The following is a 26,455-nucleotide window of genomic DNA, read 5'->3' on the forward strand; positions in this document are numbered from 1 at the left end:
TTATGGTTTGTGTTATAACTCTGTTTGTGGTGTTTCTCCAATGGGATGCCGCATTAATTCCTTCCTTTATTAAAAAGATTTGGCTACACTCAGACTCCATGCTTGCGAGAGGGGAAGTATTGCCTCCTAGAGGCGCCCAGGGGGGTGTGGTATGTAAGTGTTCCAGGTCACTGAGTGGGGGCTCAAGCCGGTTATGCACTGTGTTACTAAAACGAAACCCCTGAATGCTGAACCCGGCCCTTGTTGCTGCCAACTCAGAGGGGCAGAAGGATTACATTAGGAAAAACTTTTTCACTAGGAGGGTGGTGAAGCACCGGAATGGGTTACCTAGGGAGGTGATGGAATCTCCTTCCCTAGAGGTTTTTAAGGCCCGGCTTGACGAAGCCCTGGCTGGGATGATTTATTTGGGGATTAGTCCTGCTTTGAACAGGGGGTTGAACTAGATGACCTCCTGAGGTCCCTTCCAACCCTAATATTCTATGATTCTATGATTTGGCACCAGGTTTAACTAATGTTTATGCAGAAAACTTGCCTTGAGTTTTAAAGAACTGAAGATGTTTCCTTGTTGTAACACAATGTAGGCACACACTTGTATATGTCCTAAGCAGCCCAGGATGAATAAATGTATTGATCTAAAAATACAAAAATAAAAATATAAATATAAATATAAAAAGTATAAAAATACAAATATAATTATATTGATTCTTATTATTAAAATATACCAATTCTTCGTTTTCTTCTAATGGGTAAGACTAGAATTTTCCCTTTAGCAGAGTATTTCCATTCTAGCAACATTCTTATATTCTATACACACAAGGTTTTTCCTAGTCTTAACTATTGCCAAAGTTGTTTTTCTAATGGGATATCAGCAATGTGTGAATAAAAGGCTGGTAGTATTTACAAAACAGAGTATTTTCAATTTATGAAATTATATGTTCTAATCAGAGTTAGGTCTTTGTTCTATGATTAGATATTAGACACAATTAAAAAACAGGAAAATTATTTTACAAAAATCTCTTAATATTTTGCCCTTTAAAAAAAAATTGAAATTAAAAAAATTGTCCAGCTCTGTTAGGTATAATTATCAATGAAGAAGTTGGAAGGAGAAGAGAAAACAAAGTAACTCATGTTGTAGAAGTCCTGACTGATTTTCAGTCCCTTCAGCAATGTGTTCTTGCTGTGGCCTTGACTCCAGGAAGTCTTTAAGATTATTTTCCATGTGAAATATGTGATCAGCATGATGAGATATTATAGAATGTGGATGTACCCATATTGTGAAATGTTTTTTGACTTTTTTTGGGTAAGATTACATTTTAGTATTTCCAAATAAATTACTACACATACTTTAAGACTTTCATCCTAAAGTGCTTCACAAACAATTGTACCACTTGTTCTTTGTGAGCTTAATCCAGTGCTCACTGAAGTGAATGGAAAGGCACCTATTGACTTCAGCGTATGTTGGATGGGGCCCTAGGACTTCAACTGGTGTCAGTGAGACTATATGGTACATAGGGAATGAAGGTTTGAGTATTTTATTAACATGAATCACATCACCCACCAGCTCTGGGATGGAGAGTGGCAGCATCATTTTACAACAGTTTAGGCCAGGAAGTGCTCAAGAATACCTGTCATGGGAAAAGAAACAGTTGCATATAATTAATTTTTTTCTGACCTTGGAACACATACATTAAATCTAATGATATAGCTCAGCAACCGATAAGTGCCTGGTTTTGTTTCATTCTATAGCATTTAGACTGTGTTTCTTAGTGGGGTTTGGAATGATTAAACTAAGCTCCAGGAATGTTGGTGTCAAACCACTGCTCCTTAATGGAGTTTGAAATGATTAACCTTGAAAAATACTTTAGGGATTTTGGTGTCAGCTCACTGCTACCCACATTATTTATTTAAAAAATATGCCATCAAAATTTTTGCTAGTGGAAACAAATGAACCAGTGACTCAGAAAGATGGGGGAAAAAATCTGTTGCCTATTGTGACCCTTGGCAAAAGGGGTTTTATGGCACTGTGTTTTACGCTGTTACTGTGAGAAATATCGTAAACACATGGGGCTTCTTGCCTTATAGTACATCTACATTCACTTTCATTAAAAATGATGTTCAGTGTTCCCCTCAGTTGGGAATTCAGCAGAACAAAATGAATGTGATGTTTTTCTGCTTTAAGTATTTAGTAATGTGATGAGATAGGTATAATTTCCTGTACAGCTCTGTTCCTCACAGTAATATTGTCCCTGAATAATTTGTCAAACAAACAAAAGAGCTAATTAAATATTATTGAAATTTTCTAAGGCAAAATGTATACAAGGTCATATCAAGGGCTTAACTGAAGTTTATTAAAGACTAGCAGCCTGTTTCTGTGGGAGGGATCCCTCCGGCTATCTTTGTATATGACAGCCTGGCATACTGATTTCAATAGCAAGCTGTTGCACTATGCAAAATTACCGAACAAATTCACTCTCAGTGCTTGGCTAACCAAAGAGTATTATATAGTTGGAGGCTTTTTGTTTTAATAGTTTAATTAGTTCTCTTGTTATATTTTGAACAAATACAAATGTGTTTTAAGGTCCTAGTTTCTATTAAATATGGAAAAATGAATCTAATATTTCATTGTGCACCCAGTGCTGTGACTTATCACACATTTAGACTGGCCTGCTCCTCTGTGTTTGTGAAGCACCTAGCACACCTGTAATACAACAAATAAATAATAATAATAATAGTAATAATAATAATAATAATAATGGAGATTTGGCATAAGGAAGATGAATGCCTTTTTTAGCCACACATTGCATTGAACAGTATTCACATAATATACATCTAGAGTACACTTAGAAAGCTATAACATTGACAAGACAGCTGCACAAAAAAAACGATGTGAAGTTTGTGAGTAGGTAGTGGAGTGTGCAGAGACTCCAGGATTTATCTCCATTCTTATGCATCACATATAGAGTACAGATGTGATACTATCCCTGAAAGGCTGCCAAAGATGGTAAGACATGGATTATTTACCATGCAAGGATGAAGTGTTCTTGAAAAATGTGTCTACTGTATTGAGCATAGAACAACTTGTAGTATTTATTCTTCTTCTGCAACAGTGGTTCTGGTTTTTCAAACTAACATTAATTTTCCTTACTTGACATTTATATAAATCTGCAGTCTGACTCTTTTTGTATAGTGTATAAGTGAGCAGTGGCACCAGTAATAGAGGATGTTATGGTGGCAGCTTTTCAGGCATCAGGAATGGCAATGTCAAGCACAGACTATGTCAAGACAGCTGTTCTAGAATTTTAAAATCTTGGTGTGAAGAAAATTGCTCCTATCAACACATCTGAGATCAGCATGTGGGCACACAGAGTCATAGAATATCACGGTTGGAAGGGACCTCAGGAGGTCATCTAGTCCAACCCTCTGCTCAAAGCAGGACCAATCCCCAAATAAATCATCCCAGCCAGTGCTTCATTAAGCCTGACCTTAAAAACCTCTAAGAAAAGAGATTCCACCACCTTCCTAGGTAACCCATTCCAGTGCTTCACCACCCTCCTAGTGAAAAGTTTTTCCTAATATCCAACTTAAACCTCTCCCACTGCAACTAGAGACCATTACCTCTTGTTCTGTCATCTGGTACCACTGAGAACAGTCTAGATCCATCCTCTTTGGAACCCCCTTTCAGGTAGTGTGAAAGCAGCTATGCAATCCCCCCTCATACTATTCTCTTCTGAAGACTACAATCCCGAGTTCCCCTTATAAGATCATGTGCTTCAGCCCCCTAATCATTTCTGTTGCCCTCTGCTGGACTCTTTCCAATTTTTTCACATCCTTCTTGTAGCGTGGGGCCCAAAACTGGACACAGTACTCCAGATGAGGCCTCACCAATGTTGAATAGAGGGGAATGATCATGTTCCTCAATCTGCTGGCAATGCCCCTACATAAATGGCCTAAGGGAGCACATACAGGATTTTGGTGTTCTGCTAAGATCCCTTTGTTTGTAAATTGGACTATGGCTCTTTAGCTTTTCTAATGTATGTAGTGTTCAGTTGGTTTGACTCCTTAGTCTGTTACACTTTATCTATTCAGCCATCTGGACAGGTATAAGAGAGAACTACAACCGTTGGTGGCAGACATAGGAATGGTATTTCATGGAATTAATGTTATTTACTGGTTTGCAGGTACATATATAAGTTATCTTTAAAATACTTTACTGCCATTATATTAGCTTATTTCCTTTCTTATTTATATTAAGTTTTCTTCAGCATCTACTGTCATGGTGTCTAGGTACCCTACAAACAATTAATAAACAACAGACAAAATTGCAATGGCCACTCATGTAAATGGCTCACTGCAGTCTCACTTCCTAGATGCCTTGCCAGAGACCTGAATATTGATATAACATCAGTATGTTGAGTGTGTGAGTCTTAGACTGCTCCCTAGGAGTCAAACTTACCCTGGTAATGCCAGCAGAAGAAGGAAGTACCAAAAAGCAAAGGCTTTCTTCTGAAAACACTCTGCCACCAGCCTTGGAAATTTCTAACTGACATCAAACCTGCCTCCTCTGATCTCACTGTTACTGTAATGACAGGACGGGAGAGGACATCTCTTAGGCAACGGGACTCCAGATGCTTTGAGGCTTTAAAAATTCCTTGAATTTCATTTTGGAGTGAATAGGTAACCAGTGCAAAGCATGGAGCATTAGTGTTGTACATAGATAACTGTAGATCCCACTTGATGTCTGTCTAACCTATGATAATGCACAATTAAAAACAAGTAATGAACTGTTGTAATATAGTCTGATACCTTCTTTTTGTATCACAGATCCAGGGTTATTGTGTCATAAGCAATATTAAAAGTAGGAAAGTGGTGATTGTATCAACAATAATTGAGCTCTCCTTACTTCGGATCTCCTGAGTCTGATTTTAGAACTCTACATGAAGGGTGACATCACCTGTTAAGTTGGTTTAGGCTTTTCTATACCTCACTTGCTCAGCTATTCTTTCTGGTTTGCTTAATAGAGCACAGAAAATGAGATCTCATCCATATTAAGCTAACAGACCATCTACAAATCATTTTGCTTTTATGTAGAGTTCTGCCAAAGTTTAAAATAGTTTTTAAAAACTGGAGTAAAAGTGGAAGGGCAAAAACAAACTACATCTGAACTGAATTTTTCTAAATAACTAAATTACCAAACTATACATTTCAGAATTGTATAACCAGCCCAGCATTAGGGATGGGAACAAGGGATTAGAGAGTAAATTGAGCTCTTCCAAAGGATGGTCTGGACTGAAAGTTTTAAGGCCAAATTTTGTCCTTGGATGCATGTACACAGTTCTGACCTGGCTGGATTTTCCTCGCTCACCAGTGGAAATCAGAAGTCACTGCACTGAAGTCAATATAATTACACCTGTGTGAAACTGGTGACAGGATAATTGGTCCCCAAAACTTCAGTAGTAGCTGCAGGCATCTGAGGCCAGAACTGATGTCTTAAAAGTGAGATACTCAGTACATTCACCCCAGTGAACTCAACGAGAGAAGAAGGCATTCAGTATTCACAGGACTGAGCCTTTAGTTTCTACCTTGGCTACACTTGTAAGTTACAGAGCAATAAGGAAGCCCTGGGTGCACTAGCTCACTACCCATCCACACTGGCAAGGCACGTAGAGAGCTCTGACTCCGCAGCTACAGCACTCCTGGTGCTCCACCTCGGCGAGAGGAATAACATCTGCTGCGCCTTGGCTACAACGCCCGGGCATCAGTGTGAACGAAGTGTTGCGTTACCGGGCTCTGATCGGCTTCTGGAAATGTCCCATAATCCCCTTAAGTCAGGTGGCCACTTTTGTCATTGTTTTGAACTCCTGTAGGAATATGGAAATGCCCTTTCAAACTCTGTTTTGACTGCTGGCATGCAAGCCGTTACTGTGGAATGCTGTGTCTGAGAGAGAGAGGCAGGCGGGGAGGGGGAGGTCTGCAGCTGTCCAAACTTACAAGGCAGCATGCTGACACACTCTCAGCGCCCCCAAAGCCCCCTCTCTTTCCCCCCATATACACACTCCCTGTCACACTCCACCCCACCCCTCCCATTTTAAAAGCACGTTGCTGTCATTTGCACGCTGAGATAGCTGCCCATAATGCACCACTCCCAATGCCTCTGCAAGTGCCACAAATGTGGCCACGCCATTGCGCTTGAAGCTGTCAGTGTGGACAGATTGCAGCGCTTTCCCTACTGCGCTCTCCGAAGGCTAGTTTAACTCAAAGCGCTGTACATCTGCAAGTGTAGCCACGCCCTAATAAAGCTGTACCTGGATGCGAATGTTTGCAGTGCTGGTACATCTGTATACGCGTGCACTGAGTAATCAGTTATAACTGCAAACTGTCCTCTCTGATTAATCAGGAACAAAGGGCTGAGGGTGGGGATTATATGTCCCTAGATTTCAGTTGTCATAAATATCCCTCATACATGTTCCTCTTGGTGTGCTTAACACTCCCTGGGCCTTTTGTTATGGAACTGGAACTGGACTTCATTTTTTTCTCAAACTACCATCCTAACAACATGGCAGCTGGCCTTCTTGTGATTTTCTTTCTACGTTAGTAATAAGCTAAACATTACAAGCAATAGCAAGTATGTTCTCTTAAGGTTTGCTTCTCCATAAGGAGATTATCCTGTTTTTGCAAAGAGATGAGCAAAATGTTCATGTGCACATAGTGCTTTCTGTAGCTAATAATGAAGTAAACCTCCTTAATGAAGCAGTAGAATAAACCACTACAATGAATAATATTTTAATCCAGGAATGTTCATGGGTTTGTTTATAGGGTTTACTTATCCTCTTATACTGGTGCAGTTAAAGAGGAAATCCATTGAGATCAGTGGTGTCACACCTGTGTAAAAATGATATGGAAAACTGGGCCAATGCTGTGGTATGCAGGAAGTATGGACCAGTCCTGTACCCTTGCTCAAATCCTGAGACATGCCTGAGACTCACCACTGAGTGACTAATGATGGGTGTGGTAATAAGTTGCTTCTTTTCTCTCTCTTTTTTTAGTATTTGTGAAAGGTAAAGGGCAAGCTCTTTTGCATACTACAGCTCTAGTTGCTCTATTTTGATCCAAGATTGAAATGTAATGCAGCAGGATTTTCCATTGCTTGTGTTGACTAGCCAAGGCTTAAGGTACGGTAGCGTGGCAATTTGCAAATTGGGATTTCCAATGCAAGGTAACATAGTTTGAAATGTGCAATCACAAAATGTTTTACAAACTGAGATACAGATTGTATACTATACATTGATATCACTTATCTGACATGAACTGCAGCTACTTCCAGAATAAAACATTGCAGCACTTTAACAATTTAGGACACACAGAGAAAACTTAAAGGGGAAGTTAAGTGCACAGAATGTAATACCCTAGTTGGAATTTGGCCTGGACATCGTGGCCTTCACTTTTAGGAAAATCGCCATGACGACATTTTTGTGTTTTTATGTCTCATCTAAAAGATAGCACCTTTGCCACGAAGTGTTTCTAAACACGATGCTGGGGAATTTGTTCAGTAGTGACTCAGAGGGAAAGTGGTGAATATTGAAGAGTTGGCAGTCTATTGATGCTATACTACAGTGGGTCCCAAGTGGTTAGCACATCTATTATCATAACCTGAAACCTCTGGAGACAGTACAACATAAGATAATGCTGACATTCTCAACACTGTGCTGTGCTGCTTTCCCCACAAGAGGAAATTTGGAGGCAACTATCACTAAGAAGCTGGTGGAGCATAATTCCTAAGGGCTGCATGAAAAAGGTTAAGCACTCACTGTTGGTTTTCTGAATTAAAGTGGTATGTCCTTTTGTTGTCTGATTATATAATAGCCATATCAGGTACAGGGGGATCTCACACATGTGTAGACGGAGTTGTGGGGAGCAGGTAATAGCCCCTATGTTCCGCCCCTATGGAGATTGCACAAGTCAATCTGTATATGGAACATGTATTCTGACCGATCTGGTGATGGTGGATTAGGTAGAGTTGGAGTATTTAGCCTATAGTTGAGTCAGATGAGAACAGTGTCTTATGTGGACCATATATGAAGGATAATGGCTCTGATGTTATGGTCTTTGATCCATATGATGAGAGAGGTGAAGAGTTCGGTCTCTAGCATCCAATTTAGGGGTTTGATTCACAGTTTATAAGTCACTACATAGATTTTTCTCTGAGATAATAGAGATTTGTGGTCTAACTGTGAAACTTAAATAGGGAATGGTGATCAGAGATTGTAATCAGGATAGAGACAAGAGGGAAAATTAAGCCTGTTGTTGGAACTCAGAAGAGTAATTCCAGAAATTCTGATAAATTTTCTTGACTTTCAAATGTTGTTTTTTGGTTTTTGGTTTTTTGCTAAGTTGACACCAAATTGCCTAGTTTTAGATAGGTTTTTTTTTAGTAAAAAATAGCATTTTTATATAGATTTGGGTTTTTTTAAAATAATCTCTTTATAACCTTAACTATATCTTTTCTAGTATTTTTGGCTGATAATTGTCTTCTTTACAATTAATGAACTAAAACTTCCTACGTGCTGTATTATGTGCTTCCCAATACTATGTCTAAGTACAGCACAACCTCAATGCACCAAAAATTCCTTATTCAAAACAGGGTCATGACTCCTTGTTGTTATCCCTATATTAAATCTCTGAGCATCCCTAGTCTAACCTGGATTTTTTCAGAGCCTGAGCAGACTCAGAATGATATTAGGCACAGGTGTCCATGAGCATTGCATGATTGGGCCTTCAGTGTTTTGTGCAGTTAATAAAAAGTGCAACATTGTCTCTCCTGACAAACCTGACTCCTGAGTGCTTATTAAACTTTCCTCTGTGGAGCTCAGGAGCTGCATAGATGAAATTCTTCCCTTGCAGGGTTCCAACGGTTTTCATCAGTTATCACAAAGTCTAGTATCTCGGGAGAACGTGCAGAGCTCCCAGGAGTCAGTTTTTCCCACAGTGAATAACTTCAAAATTGTCCATCCAACATACTTAGGTATACCCTGTCTGCCAGTTTTTTAGAATTGGGATTCCCCCTTGCCTCACTCCACCACATCAACATTGAAATCCTGTTTAAAAAAAAAAGATAGTTGTTTTAAAAGATTCAGATCTCTAAACACCTTGTGTGATCCACTTCAAACTACTCAAAAATTATCACCTAACAAGAGATCACACATACAAAATGTTAAAGCAAAAAGCTTTTTCTTTTTGAAAGTTGAGGTTGCAGGGGGATCAAAATCAGACTTATAAAGGAAAAGTGTCTTAAGTTGCTAGTTGTGGAGTCACTACCATGGCTCCACCGTAAAAATGTATTTTTTAATATTTATCCATAAAGTTGATCACACAGATTACAATCCTGACATGAAATGCTCTAAGAACAAAATTGTAGTGAGCAGAGGCAGACTTTGATACATTAAAATAACTGTTTGGTTTTTTCTAAAGCTGCAGAAAATGTGGTAGTCATAAATAAAAAACGACTAATTTTACACATGAATTCCTGATCTCAGTGGTGACCATACTAAGCACAGCAGAATTGTACTTTTTTATTAGCTAGAGGTATGTAAACTGGAACCTAAGAAAATCTGGCCCAGACTCCCAAATGGCTCTTGCACACCTCCACCAGCGTCCATATTTACATTGATAATCCAGGTAGTCAGAGTTATACAGTTTTGCAAATAACTTGGGGAATAAAGATGCACTATATAGTACAAACATTTAATTTACCACCCTATAATTTTCTCAAACCATACAATAGGACTAGCACAGTGCAAGTGTTAATGAAGGTTTTGTAGTACTTTTCAGATATCAAATATCCATTAATATATGCTTGATAAAGATCATTTTAATGGCTTTCTCTCTTATTATTAGGCACCACAAGGCCACATAAGGAGGGGGAGGTCCCAGGTGTGGACTATATTTTCATCACTGTTGAAGATTTTATGGAACTGGAGAAAAGTGGTGCTCTCTTAGAAAGTGGAACATATGAAGGTAAGTACATTTTTATTGCTAAATCTGTTTTATGTTTTCTTTGTTTTTTCCAATATAACAGAATTGCATTAGGACATCCCATTACAAATGTGTCATTGTTACATTTATCTGAAACTTATGAGGCACCAGATGGCAATTGTGAAAATATTTTCATATGAAAAAGCTAAAATGCAGATGGATTCATTGTAATTTTAAGATATCACACTAGCTAAGAGAGACACTGAGAGCAAAACTAACATTAAGTATTCATATAAATTGTCATGCAGCGCAACAGGATAATACTCTGAGGTTTTATAAAAGAAACATTAGTTCCTTATACCAAGTACCTGAGGCAATGTAGATGAAGTTCAAACAAATAATTGCTTATTTAGCACATTTATAGGACAAAGAAAAGTCTTCAGTGAGAAAACAGTTGTAGAGCTGGACACTTCTCCCCTGGCTTAAACAATATTGAAGGTCCTATAAATATCAGTGTTTATTGGCTGCTGAGACAGCACTTTTTAAGTAATGCAGGAAAGCTTTGTAATATCATGTCTCTTGGGCTTTGTAAAGTTACTTAAAAGAATTCATTAATTTATGTATCTGTCAAATACATAGGGATTTTCAGTGATTGCTGTGTTAGAAAATGTCTGTTTAAGGGGAGAAGAGCTAGCAACTTAATGCAGAGCAATGTTCACTGAGGGGCATAGTTGATTCATCTGATTTCAAATGTGTCCCAAAACATAACAATCCTGAAAGCTAAACTCTTGTGAATCGGTCAGTTGCTAGAACAGTAATGAAACCAAAATCTGCACTAAAAAGTAATAAATGTTTGTTTTAAACAGAAGTATTTAAAATAAAAGTGAAAGGATCAATATTTTTATTTCAGCTATCTTCAATAGTGATTGTAACATTAAAAAAATACCATATTTCTGATTCAAAATATGGCCCACTCCTGCATGGAGTTCTATGTGGGCTAGGGTGACCAGATGTTCCGATTTTATAGAGACAGTCCCGATTTTTGGGGTCTTTTTCTTATATAGGCTCCTATTATCTCCCACCCCCTGTCCTGATTTTTCACATTTGCTGTCTGGTCACACTAGCGTGGGCCGATCCCATTGCAGGATATGGCCCCATATTTGTATCATGTGATAAGAATATCAAGGATTACTTTTATCCTGACTTTGTTACAATCAGGAAACACATCTCAAGATAAATAAAGAGCTGTTCACCCCAAAGAAAATTATTACCTCTATTATAAAGAGCATGAAAGAAAGTAATCTTTTCTCACCCAATTAGCACAAAGTACCCATTGAAAAGTAAATAATTTTTCATAAAGTTCTCGATCAATACACAAATTATAGCAAAGAAGAGTTCCCATTACAGGAAGACAAATAACTGGAAAAATGCATCTCTTTCCCTCTCCTTACTTTTTCACTGTGTGACATTAAGGGGAAAACTTGCATAAACAATAACACAAAGGTAAGGTAATACCATAGTGTTACAGTCATCAGACCTTCATTTAATGTTGAGCCATCTCTGCCGGTCTCTTTATGTTAATTTAGGTTTTGAGGCGTAAATTAAAGCTACATAAGTTTTGAATCGGTCTGTCATTGCTTGACAATGTAATTTCATTAGTCTGTAGCAACATTGTAGAAGTTGACCTGCTAGTTCAAATTATATCATAAGATTTTTGCTTTCCTTGAGGGATACAGAGAAGTGTCTTTTAGTACCAACTACACCTCTACCCCAATATAACACAAATTTGGATATAACGCGGTAAAGCAGTGCTCCGGGGGGGCAGGGCTGTGCACGCCGGCAGATCAAAGCAAGTTCAATATAACGTGGTTTCACCTATAAGGCGGTAAGATTTTTTTGGCACCCGAGGACAGCGTTATATCAGGGTAGAGGTGTCTCAGAAGCTGAGTGGACAGCAGCGTGAAATGTTCTGAATTTCTTGGTTGGGAAGCACTGCAGGAATGTACCAGTCTGCTGAGAATCTAGCTGGATAAGAGACAAAGCAAGGCAGCACAATGTCCAGTACATCGCTCCCTGATTGGTTTTGGCAATCTTGGCATTTGCCAAAGACAAACCAAAATAAGCCTATAAGACTTATCTCTGTACAAATCCGATCCCTGTTGCACAGGCCTCCCATTGTGATGTGTGTCATGGAAACTAGACAGATAAAGTGCTGGAAAGTACGCCTGGCTTACAGACGGACATTGTTGCATTCTCCTTTGAGTGCTTGCCGTATGCACAGTCCCCTTATGGTGTTCATGCACCTTGTGACCCCTGAGACTGGAGTCTTTTTGGCCAGCAGTACCCATAAGGCATCATGCGTTTTTTGGTCCTCATGTTCTGCAGCAAGGGCACATAAGGCCAAGGTATGCCAGCCTGATTCAGTTCCTCTCACAGCTTAGAGGTGGAGCTCTGACTAGTCAAGAGACTGCCAGCCTTTCTACTGTAGTTGATAACTTAATTGTTTTACAGTTTAGTTTATAGTTCATAGTTAGTTATTAATTATTTTTGTTTGATTACCTGTTGCTTTACTTCTTAAGAGTTCTGTTCACCACTGGTATGGTGCTGTCCAGTTGTCCTGGATTCAAACATTGCCCCTCTGACATGGGCGTCGACTGCAAAAAATAGTGTGTGCTGAGCACTCACCGGCAGCCCCGCTGATCAGCTCCTTCCCCTCTCTCCCAGCACCACCTGCCTGCCGGGAGGGGAGGAGTAGCGGTAGGAAAAGGCAGAGTGAGGGTGGGGCATGTTCAGGAGAGGGGATAGAATGTTCAGGAAGAGGCAGGGCAGGGTGGGACCTTGAGGGAACAGGTGGAGTGGGGACGGGGCCTGAGGCAGAGTAAGGGTCAAGCATGCCCGGAGAAATTAGAAAGTGGGCACCTCTGGTCATGTGAGGGAGATATCCAAGCTTCAGAGCCCAATCTTCAGCCTGAGCTGCTATGTCTATGCAGCTATTTTTAGCATAGTAGCACCCTGTCCTCTTCATCCCATGACCCCAAAATTTATTATAATTGTTTCCAAGATTCATTAAAAATAACGGCCGAGGCCCTCCACATCCCTATTGAGGAGGTAAAGGTATAGACACACAGGTAAGTGAACATACTTTAGGCATCCTCAGAAGGAAAGATAACACTCCATATCAATGGGAATATCATGGACCCTTGCAGATTCTGTGGCAGACACCTGCTTCCGCACTGCCTACCTCTCGTAAGGCATATAGAAATACTAAGCGCCTCTCAAGGGTGTGGAATTCTTTTATGTGCACCCTACCTCATCCTTGTGGTCACAGTGATGAATGAAAAGGCAAAACAATTCAGGTCCACACCAAAAAAGAGAGAGCCAAAGAGACTAGATTTATTTGGCTGGAAGTCCTACTCCTCAGCTAGCCTGCATTTTTGCATGGCTAGTTATCAGGCCATATTGGCCAGGTTTGACTTCCACGTACATGAAAGACCACTTGCTTTTGTGGATAAGCTGCCCAATCAGATTTGTGAGGACTTCACATCACTAGTCAATGCTAATGACCAGGGTACGTCTCCAAGCAGCACTTGATGCAGTGGATACAGCTGCCAGATCAATGGCAACAGTTGTCATTACAAGAGGGGCATCATCAGGGATCAGGATTCCCCAGGAAGTGGCTGATTTATTATTATTTATATCACAGGAGTGACCGAAGGTTCCATTTTAGGATACATTGAGCTAGGTGATATACAAGCAAATGTCTAAACGTGCTTCTTAGTGATAGTTGCATCCAAATTTCCTCTTACAGGGAAAGCAGCATAGCACAGTGTTGGGAATGTCACCATTATCTTATGTTGCACTGTCTGCAGAGGTCCCTGCCCGAAATAATTTACAATTTAAAAGTGCCATTTTCTTCTGTCTGTCAGGGGTTTTGAAATAGACTCCAAGGCGTGTCAGGAAAATTGGATGTTTTTGACTTGTTCACCACTGAGACTTTGCCTGATACTTCTGTCTGTCACTCTTGTGACAACAGCAAATGTCCAGAGAGTTCCATATTTTTACAATAATTCTGTGTTTAAAACTATACAGTTTTCCATTTTTCACAAATCTGATAAAAATATGATTTTTGTTTAGTTTTAGTTTTTCTGCACTTTTGCCAAATGGTGTGACTATTTTTGCTCACTTTTATTTGTGTTCTCCTGAGCTCCTGCTGAAAAGACCTTGCCATTTCTATATTTGTGGATTCTTTTAAAACTGTGAAAATGCTTGAACTGCTGCTGCAAATGTTGTGGCAGAACACTGGAGTTCAGTCTCCAGGGCTGTATGTACGGCAGAAGAAAGGAAGGGCCTGCTCTTGCTCCTCTTGAAGTCAATGACAAAATTCCCATTGACTTTAGTAAGAGAATTAGTGGGCCCAAGTGTGTACTAATGCTTCCATGAAATCCAGCAGAGCATTATCTGTATATGTGTAAGTGAATTGCTTCTTTCTTTTCCTGCAGTATATCAGCACATGTATGTTATGGTCTTTTTATAGTTAGTATATAAACGTTTTTATATACAGACTTTTATTGGCAGTAATGAGCCAAATCCAGAAGCCCTTAATTTGTTTTTCTTAGATTAACTCCTATTGACTTTATTGAGTAAAGGACTTCAGTATTTGGCTAGTACAGTATGAGATACTAAACATCACATATATTGGGGAAAATATAGTTTATACTCAGGTAACATAGTGAGCTAAAATAGTAGTACTATAATGGATGGCTAGTGTGTATGTATATGTATCACTGTCTTATACTGTATAGGATTGGAACTATTCAACTGTGTGTCATAGGCCCCATATTGCTGTAACACTGAAGGAAGCCTTCCAGTTCAGGTGGCAGGCTACTGTGCTTTTTGAGCAGGATCTGAGTTCTGGCTCCACTTTTTGAGTGAAGTTCCAGGCCATGGCATGTTGAAAAATGGCAGCCATGGATTCATAGTTAATCACAGTCTTCGTATCAATAAATTACAAAGCAAAGGGTTAAGCATTGCAGATTGGTAAACAAGACAACATCTGTGTTTATTCTCTCCCCACTCACTTTAAATGGAAAGGCTTGGCTCAAGTACACTTTCATCTCTGAGCTGTCAAGACCTGTTCAGAGACTTAATTTGTGGATACCTGACTTGATAGACCTTTCTGCCTCCCTTTGTCAATGAAACTTTGTAGTCCATATACTAAGTCTGTGGAATGAAAATCCTTATGAAATGTATGTTCAGAAAAATGTTAATGTGCATAAATAGAAATGTAGTAACTTTTTTTCTAAAGCCCAAATGCATTTAACACATTGCATTTAGACTGTTGTTGCTTGTATAACTTAATTATAAAATAATAAGAATATTGAAGGATTTGAAGAACAGTGTATATGATAATGGCATTTTTAAAAAATAGCATATGTGAGAGCAGTATTAGAAACAACAAATATTGTCAAGATAGGGATATTTGCTCTAAATATGGCTTGCAAAGAATATGTACAGGTATAAATATCCATTACAAATGTCTTATATATGGAAGAAATGGGGACACAGAAAATAGATGTTGATGGTGTGGAGCAGCACTGTAAATACAAGCATAGAAAAGCTTGTTCAGAGCTATAAAAGGATGTGAAAAGCATGACAAAAACGTTGATAAATCAAGTATATTAAAATAACACAGCATTCCAAGGCTGCCTTTACCAGCTGGCACCCTCTTGTGGCTCTATGGAGTGCTACACCAAGTCTGACAGCTTCTCCCCTTCCTGCTATCAATCATTTAGTTCTGTGTCTACTGACTTCTTCTTATACCCCCAGCCCTCTGGCCAGGCCCTTATTAGTTTCTGCCCTTTTGAGGTAGTAAAGATTCAGGTGTGCAATGACCCTGGCAAAGGATGGACAGTTCCAGGCTCCTGTGTGAAGCAGACAGAACCAGTTCCCCACAGTCCCTTACTGTTCCCTGAGCTGCTTCCCACCTCACCTCCTCTCTAGGCTTTCCCCAGACTCTCCTTCTGGACAGCAGACTTCCCCAGTTGAGCAGACAGGCAGTTTTCTTATTAACCCTTTAGTTGCCATTATGCACAGGAAAAGTCTCAGATTTAATTCTGTGAGGAATAATCAGTTTATCTGTGCTACAGAAATCCACTCTTTATCATTTGGTAGGTTCTTTAAATTGTGCAAAACTCTCCTACATAGTGAAATATTCAGAGACTAGCTGAAATTGCTTAGCCATTCCCAACACTGCTACACGTAGATTAACATCCTGGCCTCATTGAAGTCAGCAGCAAAACTCTAATTGATTTAAATGAGGTCAGGATTTCACCCCTACTATTCTGCTACTTGGGTAACGTATGGCAGTAGAATAAACATTAGAATTTCCCTTTTGACCCAGAACTCTTGAATTAAGGAATATGCTTTAAATGGTGACTGTGTATTTCCTTCAAGATGTTCTTTGTGCCCATATCCCTTGATGAAATCCTGGTTTGCCGTGATTTCCCTCTATTTGAGGACACTATAATTTTCAGTTGTTTTACAAATGATTACATAAGGTGATGGCTGGCATCTCTGCATTTGTAAATACTATGGAAGCAACATTGTTATTATACAGCCCGAAGGGAAGTGGGAGGATGAGGTGATCATGCTGCCTCTACCCTTTCCAGTTCTCACTTGTGATTCATCTTCTGCAGAGGCATTATTCAGCGCTACATCTTCAGCCTTTTCATCCGAATGATGGATAATTCCATATAAGTATTAGTTTATTTATGATTGTATTGTAATGATTATGATTATTATATTAATAATTAGCAAGCACCTAAGCCCCTTATTCAATTTTTAAATAGTGGAGTTAGAAATGCAAGATTTGGCCCAGTGACTGTAGTTCTGTAGTGCTGCCTCCTGTCAAAGCACTTGGAATGCTGTACAAAAGAAATGAAACAAATACAGTGTAATAAAATGCCACCCTCTTAAACCAAACACACAGAAGCAAGTGAAAGGGCCCAATTTTAAAAGGGGAGTAAATGGATTGAAAGGGTATGGATATAGCTATTAATACAGTGATAATAATGATCATTCTAAAACCATCTTTTTATAAGTGAAGTGTTTGTAAAAGCAGAGAGGAAATGAAATGAGACAGACTGCAGCAGGGAGTGAGGTCCCCAAAGCAAAATTGCGATGGTCACTTTTCAGACCCAGCAGTTTATAAGCATGGATAACTAGTAAAAGGAAGAAGGAGCAGGTCTTAAATGTAGCCAGAGAGTTATGGCCTGATCGAGCTCTCTCACTAGTTTTACACCAGTGTAGTTCTATTGACTTCAATGGCATTGCTATTGATTTACACAAGTGGAAGCGAGAGCAGAATCAGGCCCTTGTCTTTAAATATTGCAGAACTTTAAACATGAAGGGCTAGGGATTGTTTTTTAAAAAAGCAAGAGGTAGAACCTTCAGAAATGGAAATGTTGAAATGCTCCACAATGTAACACCAGGTCCATCTCAATGGATGTACTGGAGATTATAAGGGGCTCTCTTCTGCTTCTTACTTAATGAACTGAAAGGCATCAATCTGTGCCCTTGTTTTGTTTTTTGGTTCAATGCACTGATGTTTACTAGAGCAAGGAGTAGGTGAGGAATTACAGTTTAATAAACACAATTCCTGTGTTCCTGCCCCCCACCCCACTTCCTTATCCTCCAAAAGAAAGAGAAAACAAGGCTTTTCTTTAGTTGTGCTACTCAATGTGACTTTCACAAGTAACTTCTGCAGAATAGTTTTAAACTTCTGAAATGTAAAGATGGTGTGACAGATGTCCTCATCCTGTCTGATCTGAATTTTACCTGCTAGATAAATATTGATGAGTTTAATAATTGACATTCTGTCTCTGTGCATCTTAACAATGAATTTATCATCATGCAGCATAGCTCAAGACAAAGAGCTGACGGCAATTAGTTTGGTGTTGAAATAGTACCTTTCGTAGTAGGTAGTGTCACAAGTGCTACCCAGGATTGGGCAATGGATTTGTATACAAAAAAGGGCAGCACTTCTTTGGGAAGAAACCTGTGTGTGAAAGGGTCCACTGGAGTCAAAGCATGTGGGCCAGGTGGCAGTGAGAAGAAAGTGAGAAGCTGATCATTGATACAGAGTGGAGAGAGTATAACTCAGTGTCCATGTACGTTCGTAATAGAAATAAAAGTTATTTTTGTCATCCAGAATGGAATGAATGACACCAGGGAAATTCAGACACAGCTCCACGTGAAGCAGGGCTTAATGCACTGACACGCTCTTGAAGATCTTCCTTTTGAGGAGACTGGCCTTTATATGACACACACACATACACCAAGGCCAGTCCCAAGGCACCTTTTGTAGCAGTTTCAGGGCTGCTTTATATTGTAGCAGCTCATAATTGCCCCAGAGAATATCAGCCAGATGTAGAACTCTCTGGCCTTCATCCCTTTCCCTGACTATGGCCAGCTGGATTCTGCAGTGTGAAGGGGTCCTTGAGTGGTATAGAACTGCAGCAGCAGGGCTTCCTAAGCTGCACCGTGTATACCCAGCTGCCTAAACAGCCCCTTCAGTTGCTGGCAGCCACTGTAAATTATAACAGCCTTCAGGATGCTTTAATTTATGCCAATGACTAGATCAACACACAGAGGGTCCCAGTATCCGCAGGAGTCCAAAAGCAGCTTAAAGCCACTAGTTATGCCCTCTCTCGAGTTGTGCAGAGCACTTCTCAGCTCAGCCCCCAGGTCTGACCCATTGCCAAAATTCTGGGCAGCCATTACCGGAAAGATACTGACAAACTGAAGTCGATCAGAGAATGGCAACAAAAATTATCAGTCAGCGTAGGGATTGATTTAGCTTATTTAAGCAATGCTTGAGAAGTATAATACAATTAAAGTGTGCAAACCCCTATGACGGAGAAGAAATATTTAGGGTCACCAAAGTATATAACTAGGAGAACTGGTAAGAAATTAGCAAAGGGGAAAGATTAGGTTTAATATTAGGATATATTTTCTGTCAGTGAGTTGTATTAAACTATGGAAAACGTCGCAAGGGAAAGGGTCAAAATTCGTTCACTCCCAAGTTTAAATGTAGACTGGTCAATGCATTAATAAGTTATTGTACAGAACTTTGCTGCACTTGCAGATGAATTAACTGAAAGCATCTATTAAATGTTATCTATTTCTAATTTCTGTGTGAAATTATATTCTAATTGCTCCCAAACTTAAATCCTGAGTGACTGTCATAAACAGATAGTAGGAGTTAATAGAACAGAAGTACTTTATATCTCTTTTGACAGTAAAGGGTTAACAAGTTTGGTAAGCCTGGCTCTCACCTGACCAGAGGACCAATCAGGGGACAGGATACTTTCAAATCTTGAGGGAGGGAAGTTTCTGTGTGTGTATGTGTGTTCGTGCTGTTAGAATTTGTGTTGTTGTGTTCTCTCTGGGTTCTCAAGGAGACAGACACGTGTAACATGTTTCTCTCCGATCGTCTCCGTTAGTCAGGCTCTTAATAAGTTCAGAACTAGTAAGGTACTACTAAGGTATAAGGCGAGTTGGGCTTATGATTTGTTTCTCTTTATTTGCAAATGGTGTATTTTTGGCTGGAGGAGGAGTATCAAGGATGAGTGTAGCTGGCTGAAAGGAATTGTATTTGTACTTGTATACTTAGGTCTGAGAGGGTATTTACCAGTGTCTATAGCTGGAAAGACCCTGTAAATTATTCCATCTTAAATTTACAAAGATAAGTTCTTTACTGTTTGTTCTTTCTTAACTTAAAAGCGTTTCTTGTTTAAGAACGCTGGATTGGTTTTATTTCTGGTGTGAGACCCCAAGGGACGGGCTCTGGAATTCACCAGGGAATATGCGTTGGGGAGAAAAGAGGGATATGGGGAGAGAAAGGTTAATTTCTCTCTCTGTCGGATTATTTTCTCTCTCAGGAAGGTCTGGGAGGGGGAGAGACAAGGAGGGTCGGGAGATGCATTTTCCTTCTGTTTAAGATTCATATGAGTTTAGAATTTTCCGCTCTGTTTTTAGATTCAAGGAGTTTGAATCACAGTGATCTTCCAGGGTAACCCAGGGAGGGGAAGCCTGGGAGAGGCAACAGTGGGAGAAAGGGTTTACTTTCCTTGTGTTAAGATCCAGAGGGTCTGGGTCTTGGGGGTCCCCGGGCAAGATTTTGGGGGGACCAGAGTGTACCAGGCACTGGAATTCCTGGTTGGTGGCAGCGCTACAGGTTCTAAGCTGGTAATTAAGCTTAAAGGAATTCATGCTGGTACCCCATCTTTTGGATGCTGTGGTTCAGAGTGGGGAATTATACCATGACAGTGACAAATTACAACCAGAATTTATTATTATACAACTAGATTATAAACCTTTAATACTAAGTATTTCAGATGTGAATGCTGACCTAACTTCAACTATCCTGTGAATGCTGCCACTTTAATTCAAAATTATGGTAGTTATTTAAACCAAATTAGAATACAGAAGCACTCATTTCCTTACTCTGTATAGAACTGAGCCCAATAGGGAACATGGGATATTGCTGTGACAACACACTTTTATATTTGTGGTTTTTTCCGCATACCTACTTTAGCATCCCATACCACAAAACATAATAATAGATGCCCTAGTTACGGAGAAAATTGTAGCTAAAAGGTACAGTAGCAAAGTTCTTAATTGGCTCACTTTTTTTTATTTTAGGAACAAAATGTTTGGTAAACTAGGGCTGGTTTATATAAAATTAAAGATCTTAGTAAGGCTGATCAAACAGACTTCCTTTGCACCTGTGTATCCCCTTGAATTTATTATTACATTTTTCATTTGTTATATTCAATATTTTTCTGTTGTATTCAAGGGACAATGCCTTTCTTGTAGCAAGTGTAACCTCAGTTAGATTACCTTGAACTGCAGCCAAAAACTGTGTAGTCTAAAACACAAAGCCTTTGAGTTCAAATTTTGCCCTAGAGGCAGGTCATTTTTTTATTAGAGATTCTTCATATCCCTTAGGTCAGTTTATGAACTAGCTGAAGTGAAGCTGCAGAATTTCCCCCTTTGTGTCAAACAGATCCTATATAGTCAAATTATATAATTTTATATTATATTAAATTATATTATATAATTATGTTTTGCATACAGTAATACTCTGGAATTCACAGAAATATTTAAACAACTTCATGTTAAAAAATAAAGTATAATCTACCATATAGTTTAGCATCCATCACAGTTTCCAGGCTACAGATCTTCATATGAATTAATGGATGCTTTTTGACTGGTTATAGACTTTGTCCTTGAATCTTGGTTTCATCTAACCAGTGCACAAATGAAGTCGGGGGTGGAGGGAGTTACTGGGCTAGCTCTTTTTCACCATTGCATTCCCCTGATCCTCAGCCTGCTATGTGTCCCTCAGCGTAACTTACAGGAGCCTGGAGGACACTAAATTTTGCCAGCTTTCAACTGCTCTATGGCAGTCAGGAATCACTAGGGATTCACGGATCTAACACACTGCATACCCTACACCAGCTCTGGGTGGGTGTCATGATGTATAGGAGACTTTGTCACTAGAGGATGCTACTAGACTGGCATGATCCTCTTGCACTGGATTATGCCATCCTTAGGGCTGTTTTGCTCTGACCATATGATCTAAAGTGGCCTTAGCAAAGGGGAGCATCTGAGTCATTGTATCATGTCCTTGCAGTTCTGATTGTATTTCTTCTGCTTTTGCTGGAAATAGATGAGAGCCTCTCCCTGCCCCTCTTCCCCCCCCACCCCCCGCAGTGGCCAAAACAACACCTGGGGCCTATTTCTTCTCCTGTTTATACTGAACTAATTCAAGAGTAACTCAATTTCAAGTTAATGGAATTGCACTAGTGTAAAACCAGTATAAGGTTTTTTGTTATAACTTTCGTTTTTTGGAGAGACATAAACTGTCCTGCATCCACACATGCATGTTCTTTTTTCAGTTTATCTGATGGTTTATCCCACTAAATTTAATTAGTCCACTTTGGAAGTGATAGAACTCTATTCTGGAATGAATTATAGCAGTTTAAAGACTGTGTGGATGCATACCTATTTCAAATTAGCTGTGCCACTTCAGGCAGTCCTCCACTACTACCGCTTCACACCTGGACTAGTGTGTCTGTTTCCCTGTGTGACCTCTACTGCTCTGGGATCATCTTGACTGGATGTCACCTCCCTGCCTAAATGCTGGCACTCAGCCAGGTGTTCTCCTCTGTTCATGTACCTAGAGTCCATCAAAACATTTGTGTGCTGTACTTCTGCGTGGTCTTGCCAAGTGGTTCTGAATTTCTTTGCCCTCTGGGGAGAAGAGCACATCCAGTCTCATCTTAACAGGAGTACAATGCACAGCAATGCAAAGATTTACAACCAGGCAACAAAAAAAATGCGGAAATGGTATTCCTGGACACAACCCAGTGCTGTGCAAGGGGGCTCCAACACAAACACAAGAACATGAAGGAAAAACCAGGCCCTCCGCCCCCTATCCCCCCCCCACCTCACTATCTACTTCTTTTTCCAGATCATCTATGAATATGTTGAATAGGACTGGTCCTGGTACAGACCCCTGGGGGACACCACTATCTACCACTCTCCATTCTGAAAACTGATCCTTTATTCCTACCCTTTGTTTCCTATCTTTTAACCAGTTACCCATCCATGAGAGGACCTTCCCTCTTGATCCCATGACGGACTCCCACCTCCTATCCAACTGCCCTCTGTGCCTCGTCCCCTGACCACCCCCTTGCGGGACCCCCTGCCCCTAACTGCCCCTGGGATTCCACCTTCTTATCCAACCCCCCCTGCTCCCTGTCCTCTGACTGCCCTCATGATCTCTATCCACATCCTCCCCCCCCGACAGCGCCCCCGGGACTCCCACTCCTAACCCTCCCTGTTCCCAATCCTCTGACTGCCCCCTCCAGAGCTTCCGGCCCATCCAACCACCCCCTCCTCCCTTACTGCCCCCCAGGACTCCCTGCTCCCTTACCCATCCTCCCTGCTCCCCGCCCCCTTATCAGCAGCAGGAGCTTGCAGCTGCGACACCTGGCCAGAGCCAGCTGCGCTCCCCATGCTGCCCAGCGGGAGCGGTGGGCCAGAGTGCAGCCTGCACGGCGGCATGACTGCAGGGGAGGGGCGACAGCAGGGGACGGGCCAGGGACTAGGCTCCCCGGCCAGGAGCTCAGGGGCTGGGCAGGATGGTCCCGCGGGCCGGATGTGGCCCGCAGGCTGTAGTTTGCCCACGTCTGGCCTAGGAGGACAGAAGGAGTGTCCCTCTGGGACTATAGTCTGCATTATTGAAATCAGTGGGCACTTTGTATTGGCTTCAGATAGGCACAGGATCAGGCCCTTGGTGTGCTTCAGGGGAACTGAGTGCTTGAAAGTCTATGGTACCCTCCATACTAGCCTAGAGAGTGGAGTGCACAAGACAAAAGCACTCCTCAGATGGGTTCAGCTATAGCTAACATCCAGCTGAGCTGGCTCCTCTATGAGTCTCCATCCAGATAATAAAAAACAAGTCCATAACTGAGGGTCCTTTGAGCAAAGTTCTCTATGTTTAACCCTTTCTCTAGAGATTTTCATATGAAGTAATTATATCAGTAATCCTTAGCACACATTTCACTGCCATCTTTCTCATGGCATCATACTTTGGGTACCAGTCCAGTTAATAGCAACAACTTTTGGAAAGAAAAAGAAATTAAACCTGCCTCCTAGAGTGTTGGAAGAACCTTGTAATTTTGGAATCACTCTGCCTGTCCTTGTGGGAAGGAGAGTGATGAAAGATCCTTTGATAGACAGAAATTCAAATTCAAACTCTAACCGAATCAGCCATGAAGAATATTAAATAGGATGGATGGCATGAAGACAACTCCATGATTGTTGGCTCCATGATATAGTTCAGCCAAAGAGCAAAAAGAAAGAACCATCAGGACAAAAGAGTTACCAGAGTAAACTCCCCTAACCCCACTTCAACAGTCTGTGGAGTAAGTCCCCCTAGAATATCCACCAGGAGGAGAATGACCTCCCAGACATTAAGTAACATTTTAATTTAATTTTATTATGATTGCATGCATGGAACCATAGATGTGTATAGAAACCGATAATGACAGAGTTTCCACCCTGAAGAACTTACAATCTAGAAGTTAAAATAAGAAACCAGAGGAGAAGAGAACACAAGAGGTTGGGCAGGGATGAGGACAAGTGCAAGGATGATACTATCATACTACATATAGAACAGCCAGTGCTTGTGTCTTTCACTGTCCTGGGGTTCTACACTCCTAGGTTCTAGGCATCGTGGTGTTAATGGGAAGACAAACAGATTCATAGAGTTCAAGATTCCAAGAAGGAATCATTGTGATCATCTAGTCTGACCTCCTGTATGACACAGGCCATGGAACTTCCTCAAATAATTCCTAGAGCAGATCTTTTTGAAAAAATCCAATCTTGATTTTAAAATAGTCAGTGATGGAGAATCCACCATGACCCTTGGTAAATAGTTCCAATGGTTAATTACTCACCATTAAAAATGTATGCCTTATATCCAGTCTCAATTTGTCTGGCTTTAGCTTCCAGCCAGTGGACCATGTTATACTTTTCTCTGCTAGATTGAAGAGCCAATTGTTAAATATTTGTTCCTCATATAGATATTTACAGATTTTAATCAGGTCACCCCTTAATCTTCTTTCTGTTATGATATATAGATTGAGTTCCTTGAGCCTATCACTATAAGGCATGTTTTCTAATTCTTTAATCATTCTAATGGCTCTTGTCTGAACCCTCTCCAATTTATCAACATGCTTCTTGAATTGTGGGCACCAGCACTAGACACAGTATTCCAGCACTGGTTGCACTAGTGCCAAATATAGAGATAACCTCTCTACTTCTACTTGAGATTCCCTTGTTTATGCATCCCAGGATCACATTCGTTCTCTTGGCCACAGTGTCACCCTGGGAGCTCATGTTCAGCAGATTATCCAAATCTTTTTCTGAGCCACTGCTTCCCAGGAAAGAGTCCCCTATCCTGTAAGTATGGCCTACATTCTTTGCTCCTAGATGAATATATTTATATTCAGTTGTCTTAAAACTCATATTGTTTGCTTGTGCCCAGTTTACCAAACAATCCAGATTGCTCTGAATCACTTAACTATCCCCTTTATTATATAACACTCCTCCAGTTTTTATGTCATCTGCCAGCTTTTTCAGTGATGATTCCATGTTTTCTTCCACACCATTGATAATAATGTTAAATGGTATAGAGCCAAGAACTGATTCCTGCGTGACCCCATGGGAAAAACACACCTGCTTGATGATGATTCCCCATTTACAATTACAGGAAATTTGTAGGAAAAGGAACTTTGTATCATGGGATGATACAATTTACTGGACCTGTACCCCTCTCCTATCCATCTCCTGCACAATGCCCACAGAAGTATGCAAGAAGGGTTCTGTAAGGGAGGAAAGGGGTTGGGTTGGTGTCATGCTATCCGCTGATTTTTATCTTGAATAGATTGGTCTGCAGTGGAGCCAGCATCCATAATCTCCTGGCATTTATGCTGTCTGAAACTCTGCATACATTTATGTTGGATCAGATGCTAATAATTTATTTTATTCTTAGAGTGTTTCAACTCTTTGGCATGAGTGGTTTTGTCAGTGAATGATGTGGGAGGGGGGAAATGACTTGCAGCATGAAAAGATTAAAGGATAATGTCTTAGGGGAATCAATAATTTTTCTGACTGTTTCTTCGGAGCCTCATATTATGTATACAGAATGTGTGTTTGGAGTATTTACCTTAACAGCACAGGGCTTGTAAAGTGCCTGTTTTTTATATAGTGTCTTGCTAGTGTGACAGCTAGTAAGAGCTCAAGAGACACTGTTTTTGAAGTATGGCGCTCTGATTAGATAAGAGAGATTCAGTGAGGAATCCACATTACATAGACAGTAAATTTTCCAAGAGCCATTTTTTTTCTCAATACAGCATTGTTCTCATGTGATGTTGTTAATTAAATCCAGTATGTATTTAGCATACATACGTAAATACGTTTTTTAATTACTGATTGTAACTTCCACTATTTTCAGCACTTCAGTCTCCTACCAGTTTGTCAATATTATCTTTATTTATAAAAAAGATTGGGTAACTGAAGTAGTGTATTTTTATAGCCTTCTGGTTGCAATTGACCTGTAATTTACAAAATAATTACTTTCCTTCACCTGATTCTAAATGAGCTCAGTATTACTTTGAGTTGTGAGGTTCTAGTTACTTTTCAGGTAGTTAAAGAAAGAAAAGAAGTAAAGGGCTAGATTCTCTAGTCTCTTGAGAGCAGTTTTGTGCCATTCTTGAAGCACTTGGATGGTAAATAAAGCAGAGCCACAGGACCCCTGCTGTGTTTAGTGCAGGAGGTGGATAGTATGCAGTGTTTGTAGCATGAGTACACACAACATAAGGTAAAAATCCATACTGAGCAGCACTTTGTT

General features: G+C 40.2%; 1 protein-coding gene across 8 annotated transcripts in view; it reads left to right on the forward strand.

The window, feature by feature from the left end:
• MAGI2 (membrane associated guanylate kinase, WW and PDZ domain containing 2) overlaps positions 1-26,455 on the forward strand; it is a 1,226,839-nt gene that overhangs the window by 715,589 nt on the left and 484,795 nt on the right. For all 8 annotated transcript variants that reach the window (XM_075064467.1, XM_075064476.1, XM_075064468.1 and 5 more), the window contains one exon: positions 9,892-10,011. In XM_075064467.1, the coding sequence (XP_074920568.1) occupies positions 9,892-10,011 (120 nt within the window). The remainder of the gene's footprint in view (positions 1-9,891; positions 10,012-26,455) is intronic.

Source organism: Chelonoidis abingdonii, chromosome 1 (genome assembly GCF_003597395.2).
Source record: "Chelonoidis abingdonii isolate Lonesome George chromosome 1, CheloAbing_2.0, whole genome shotgun sequence".
Lineage (NCBI taxonomy): Eukaryota > Metazoa > Chordata > Testudines > Testudinidae > Chelonoidis > Chelonoidis abingdonii.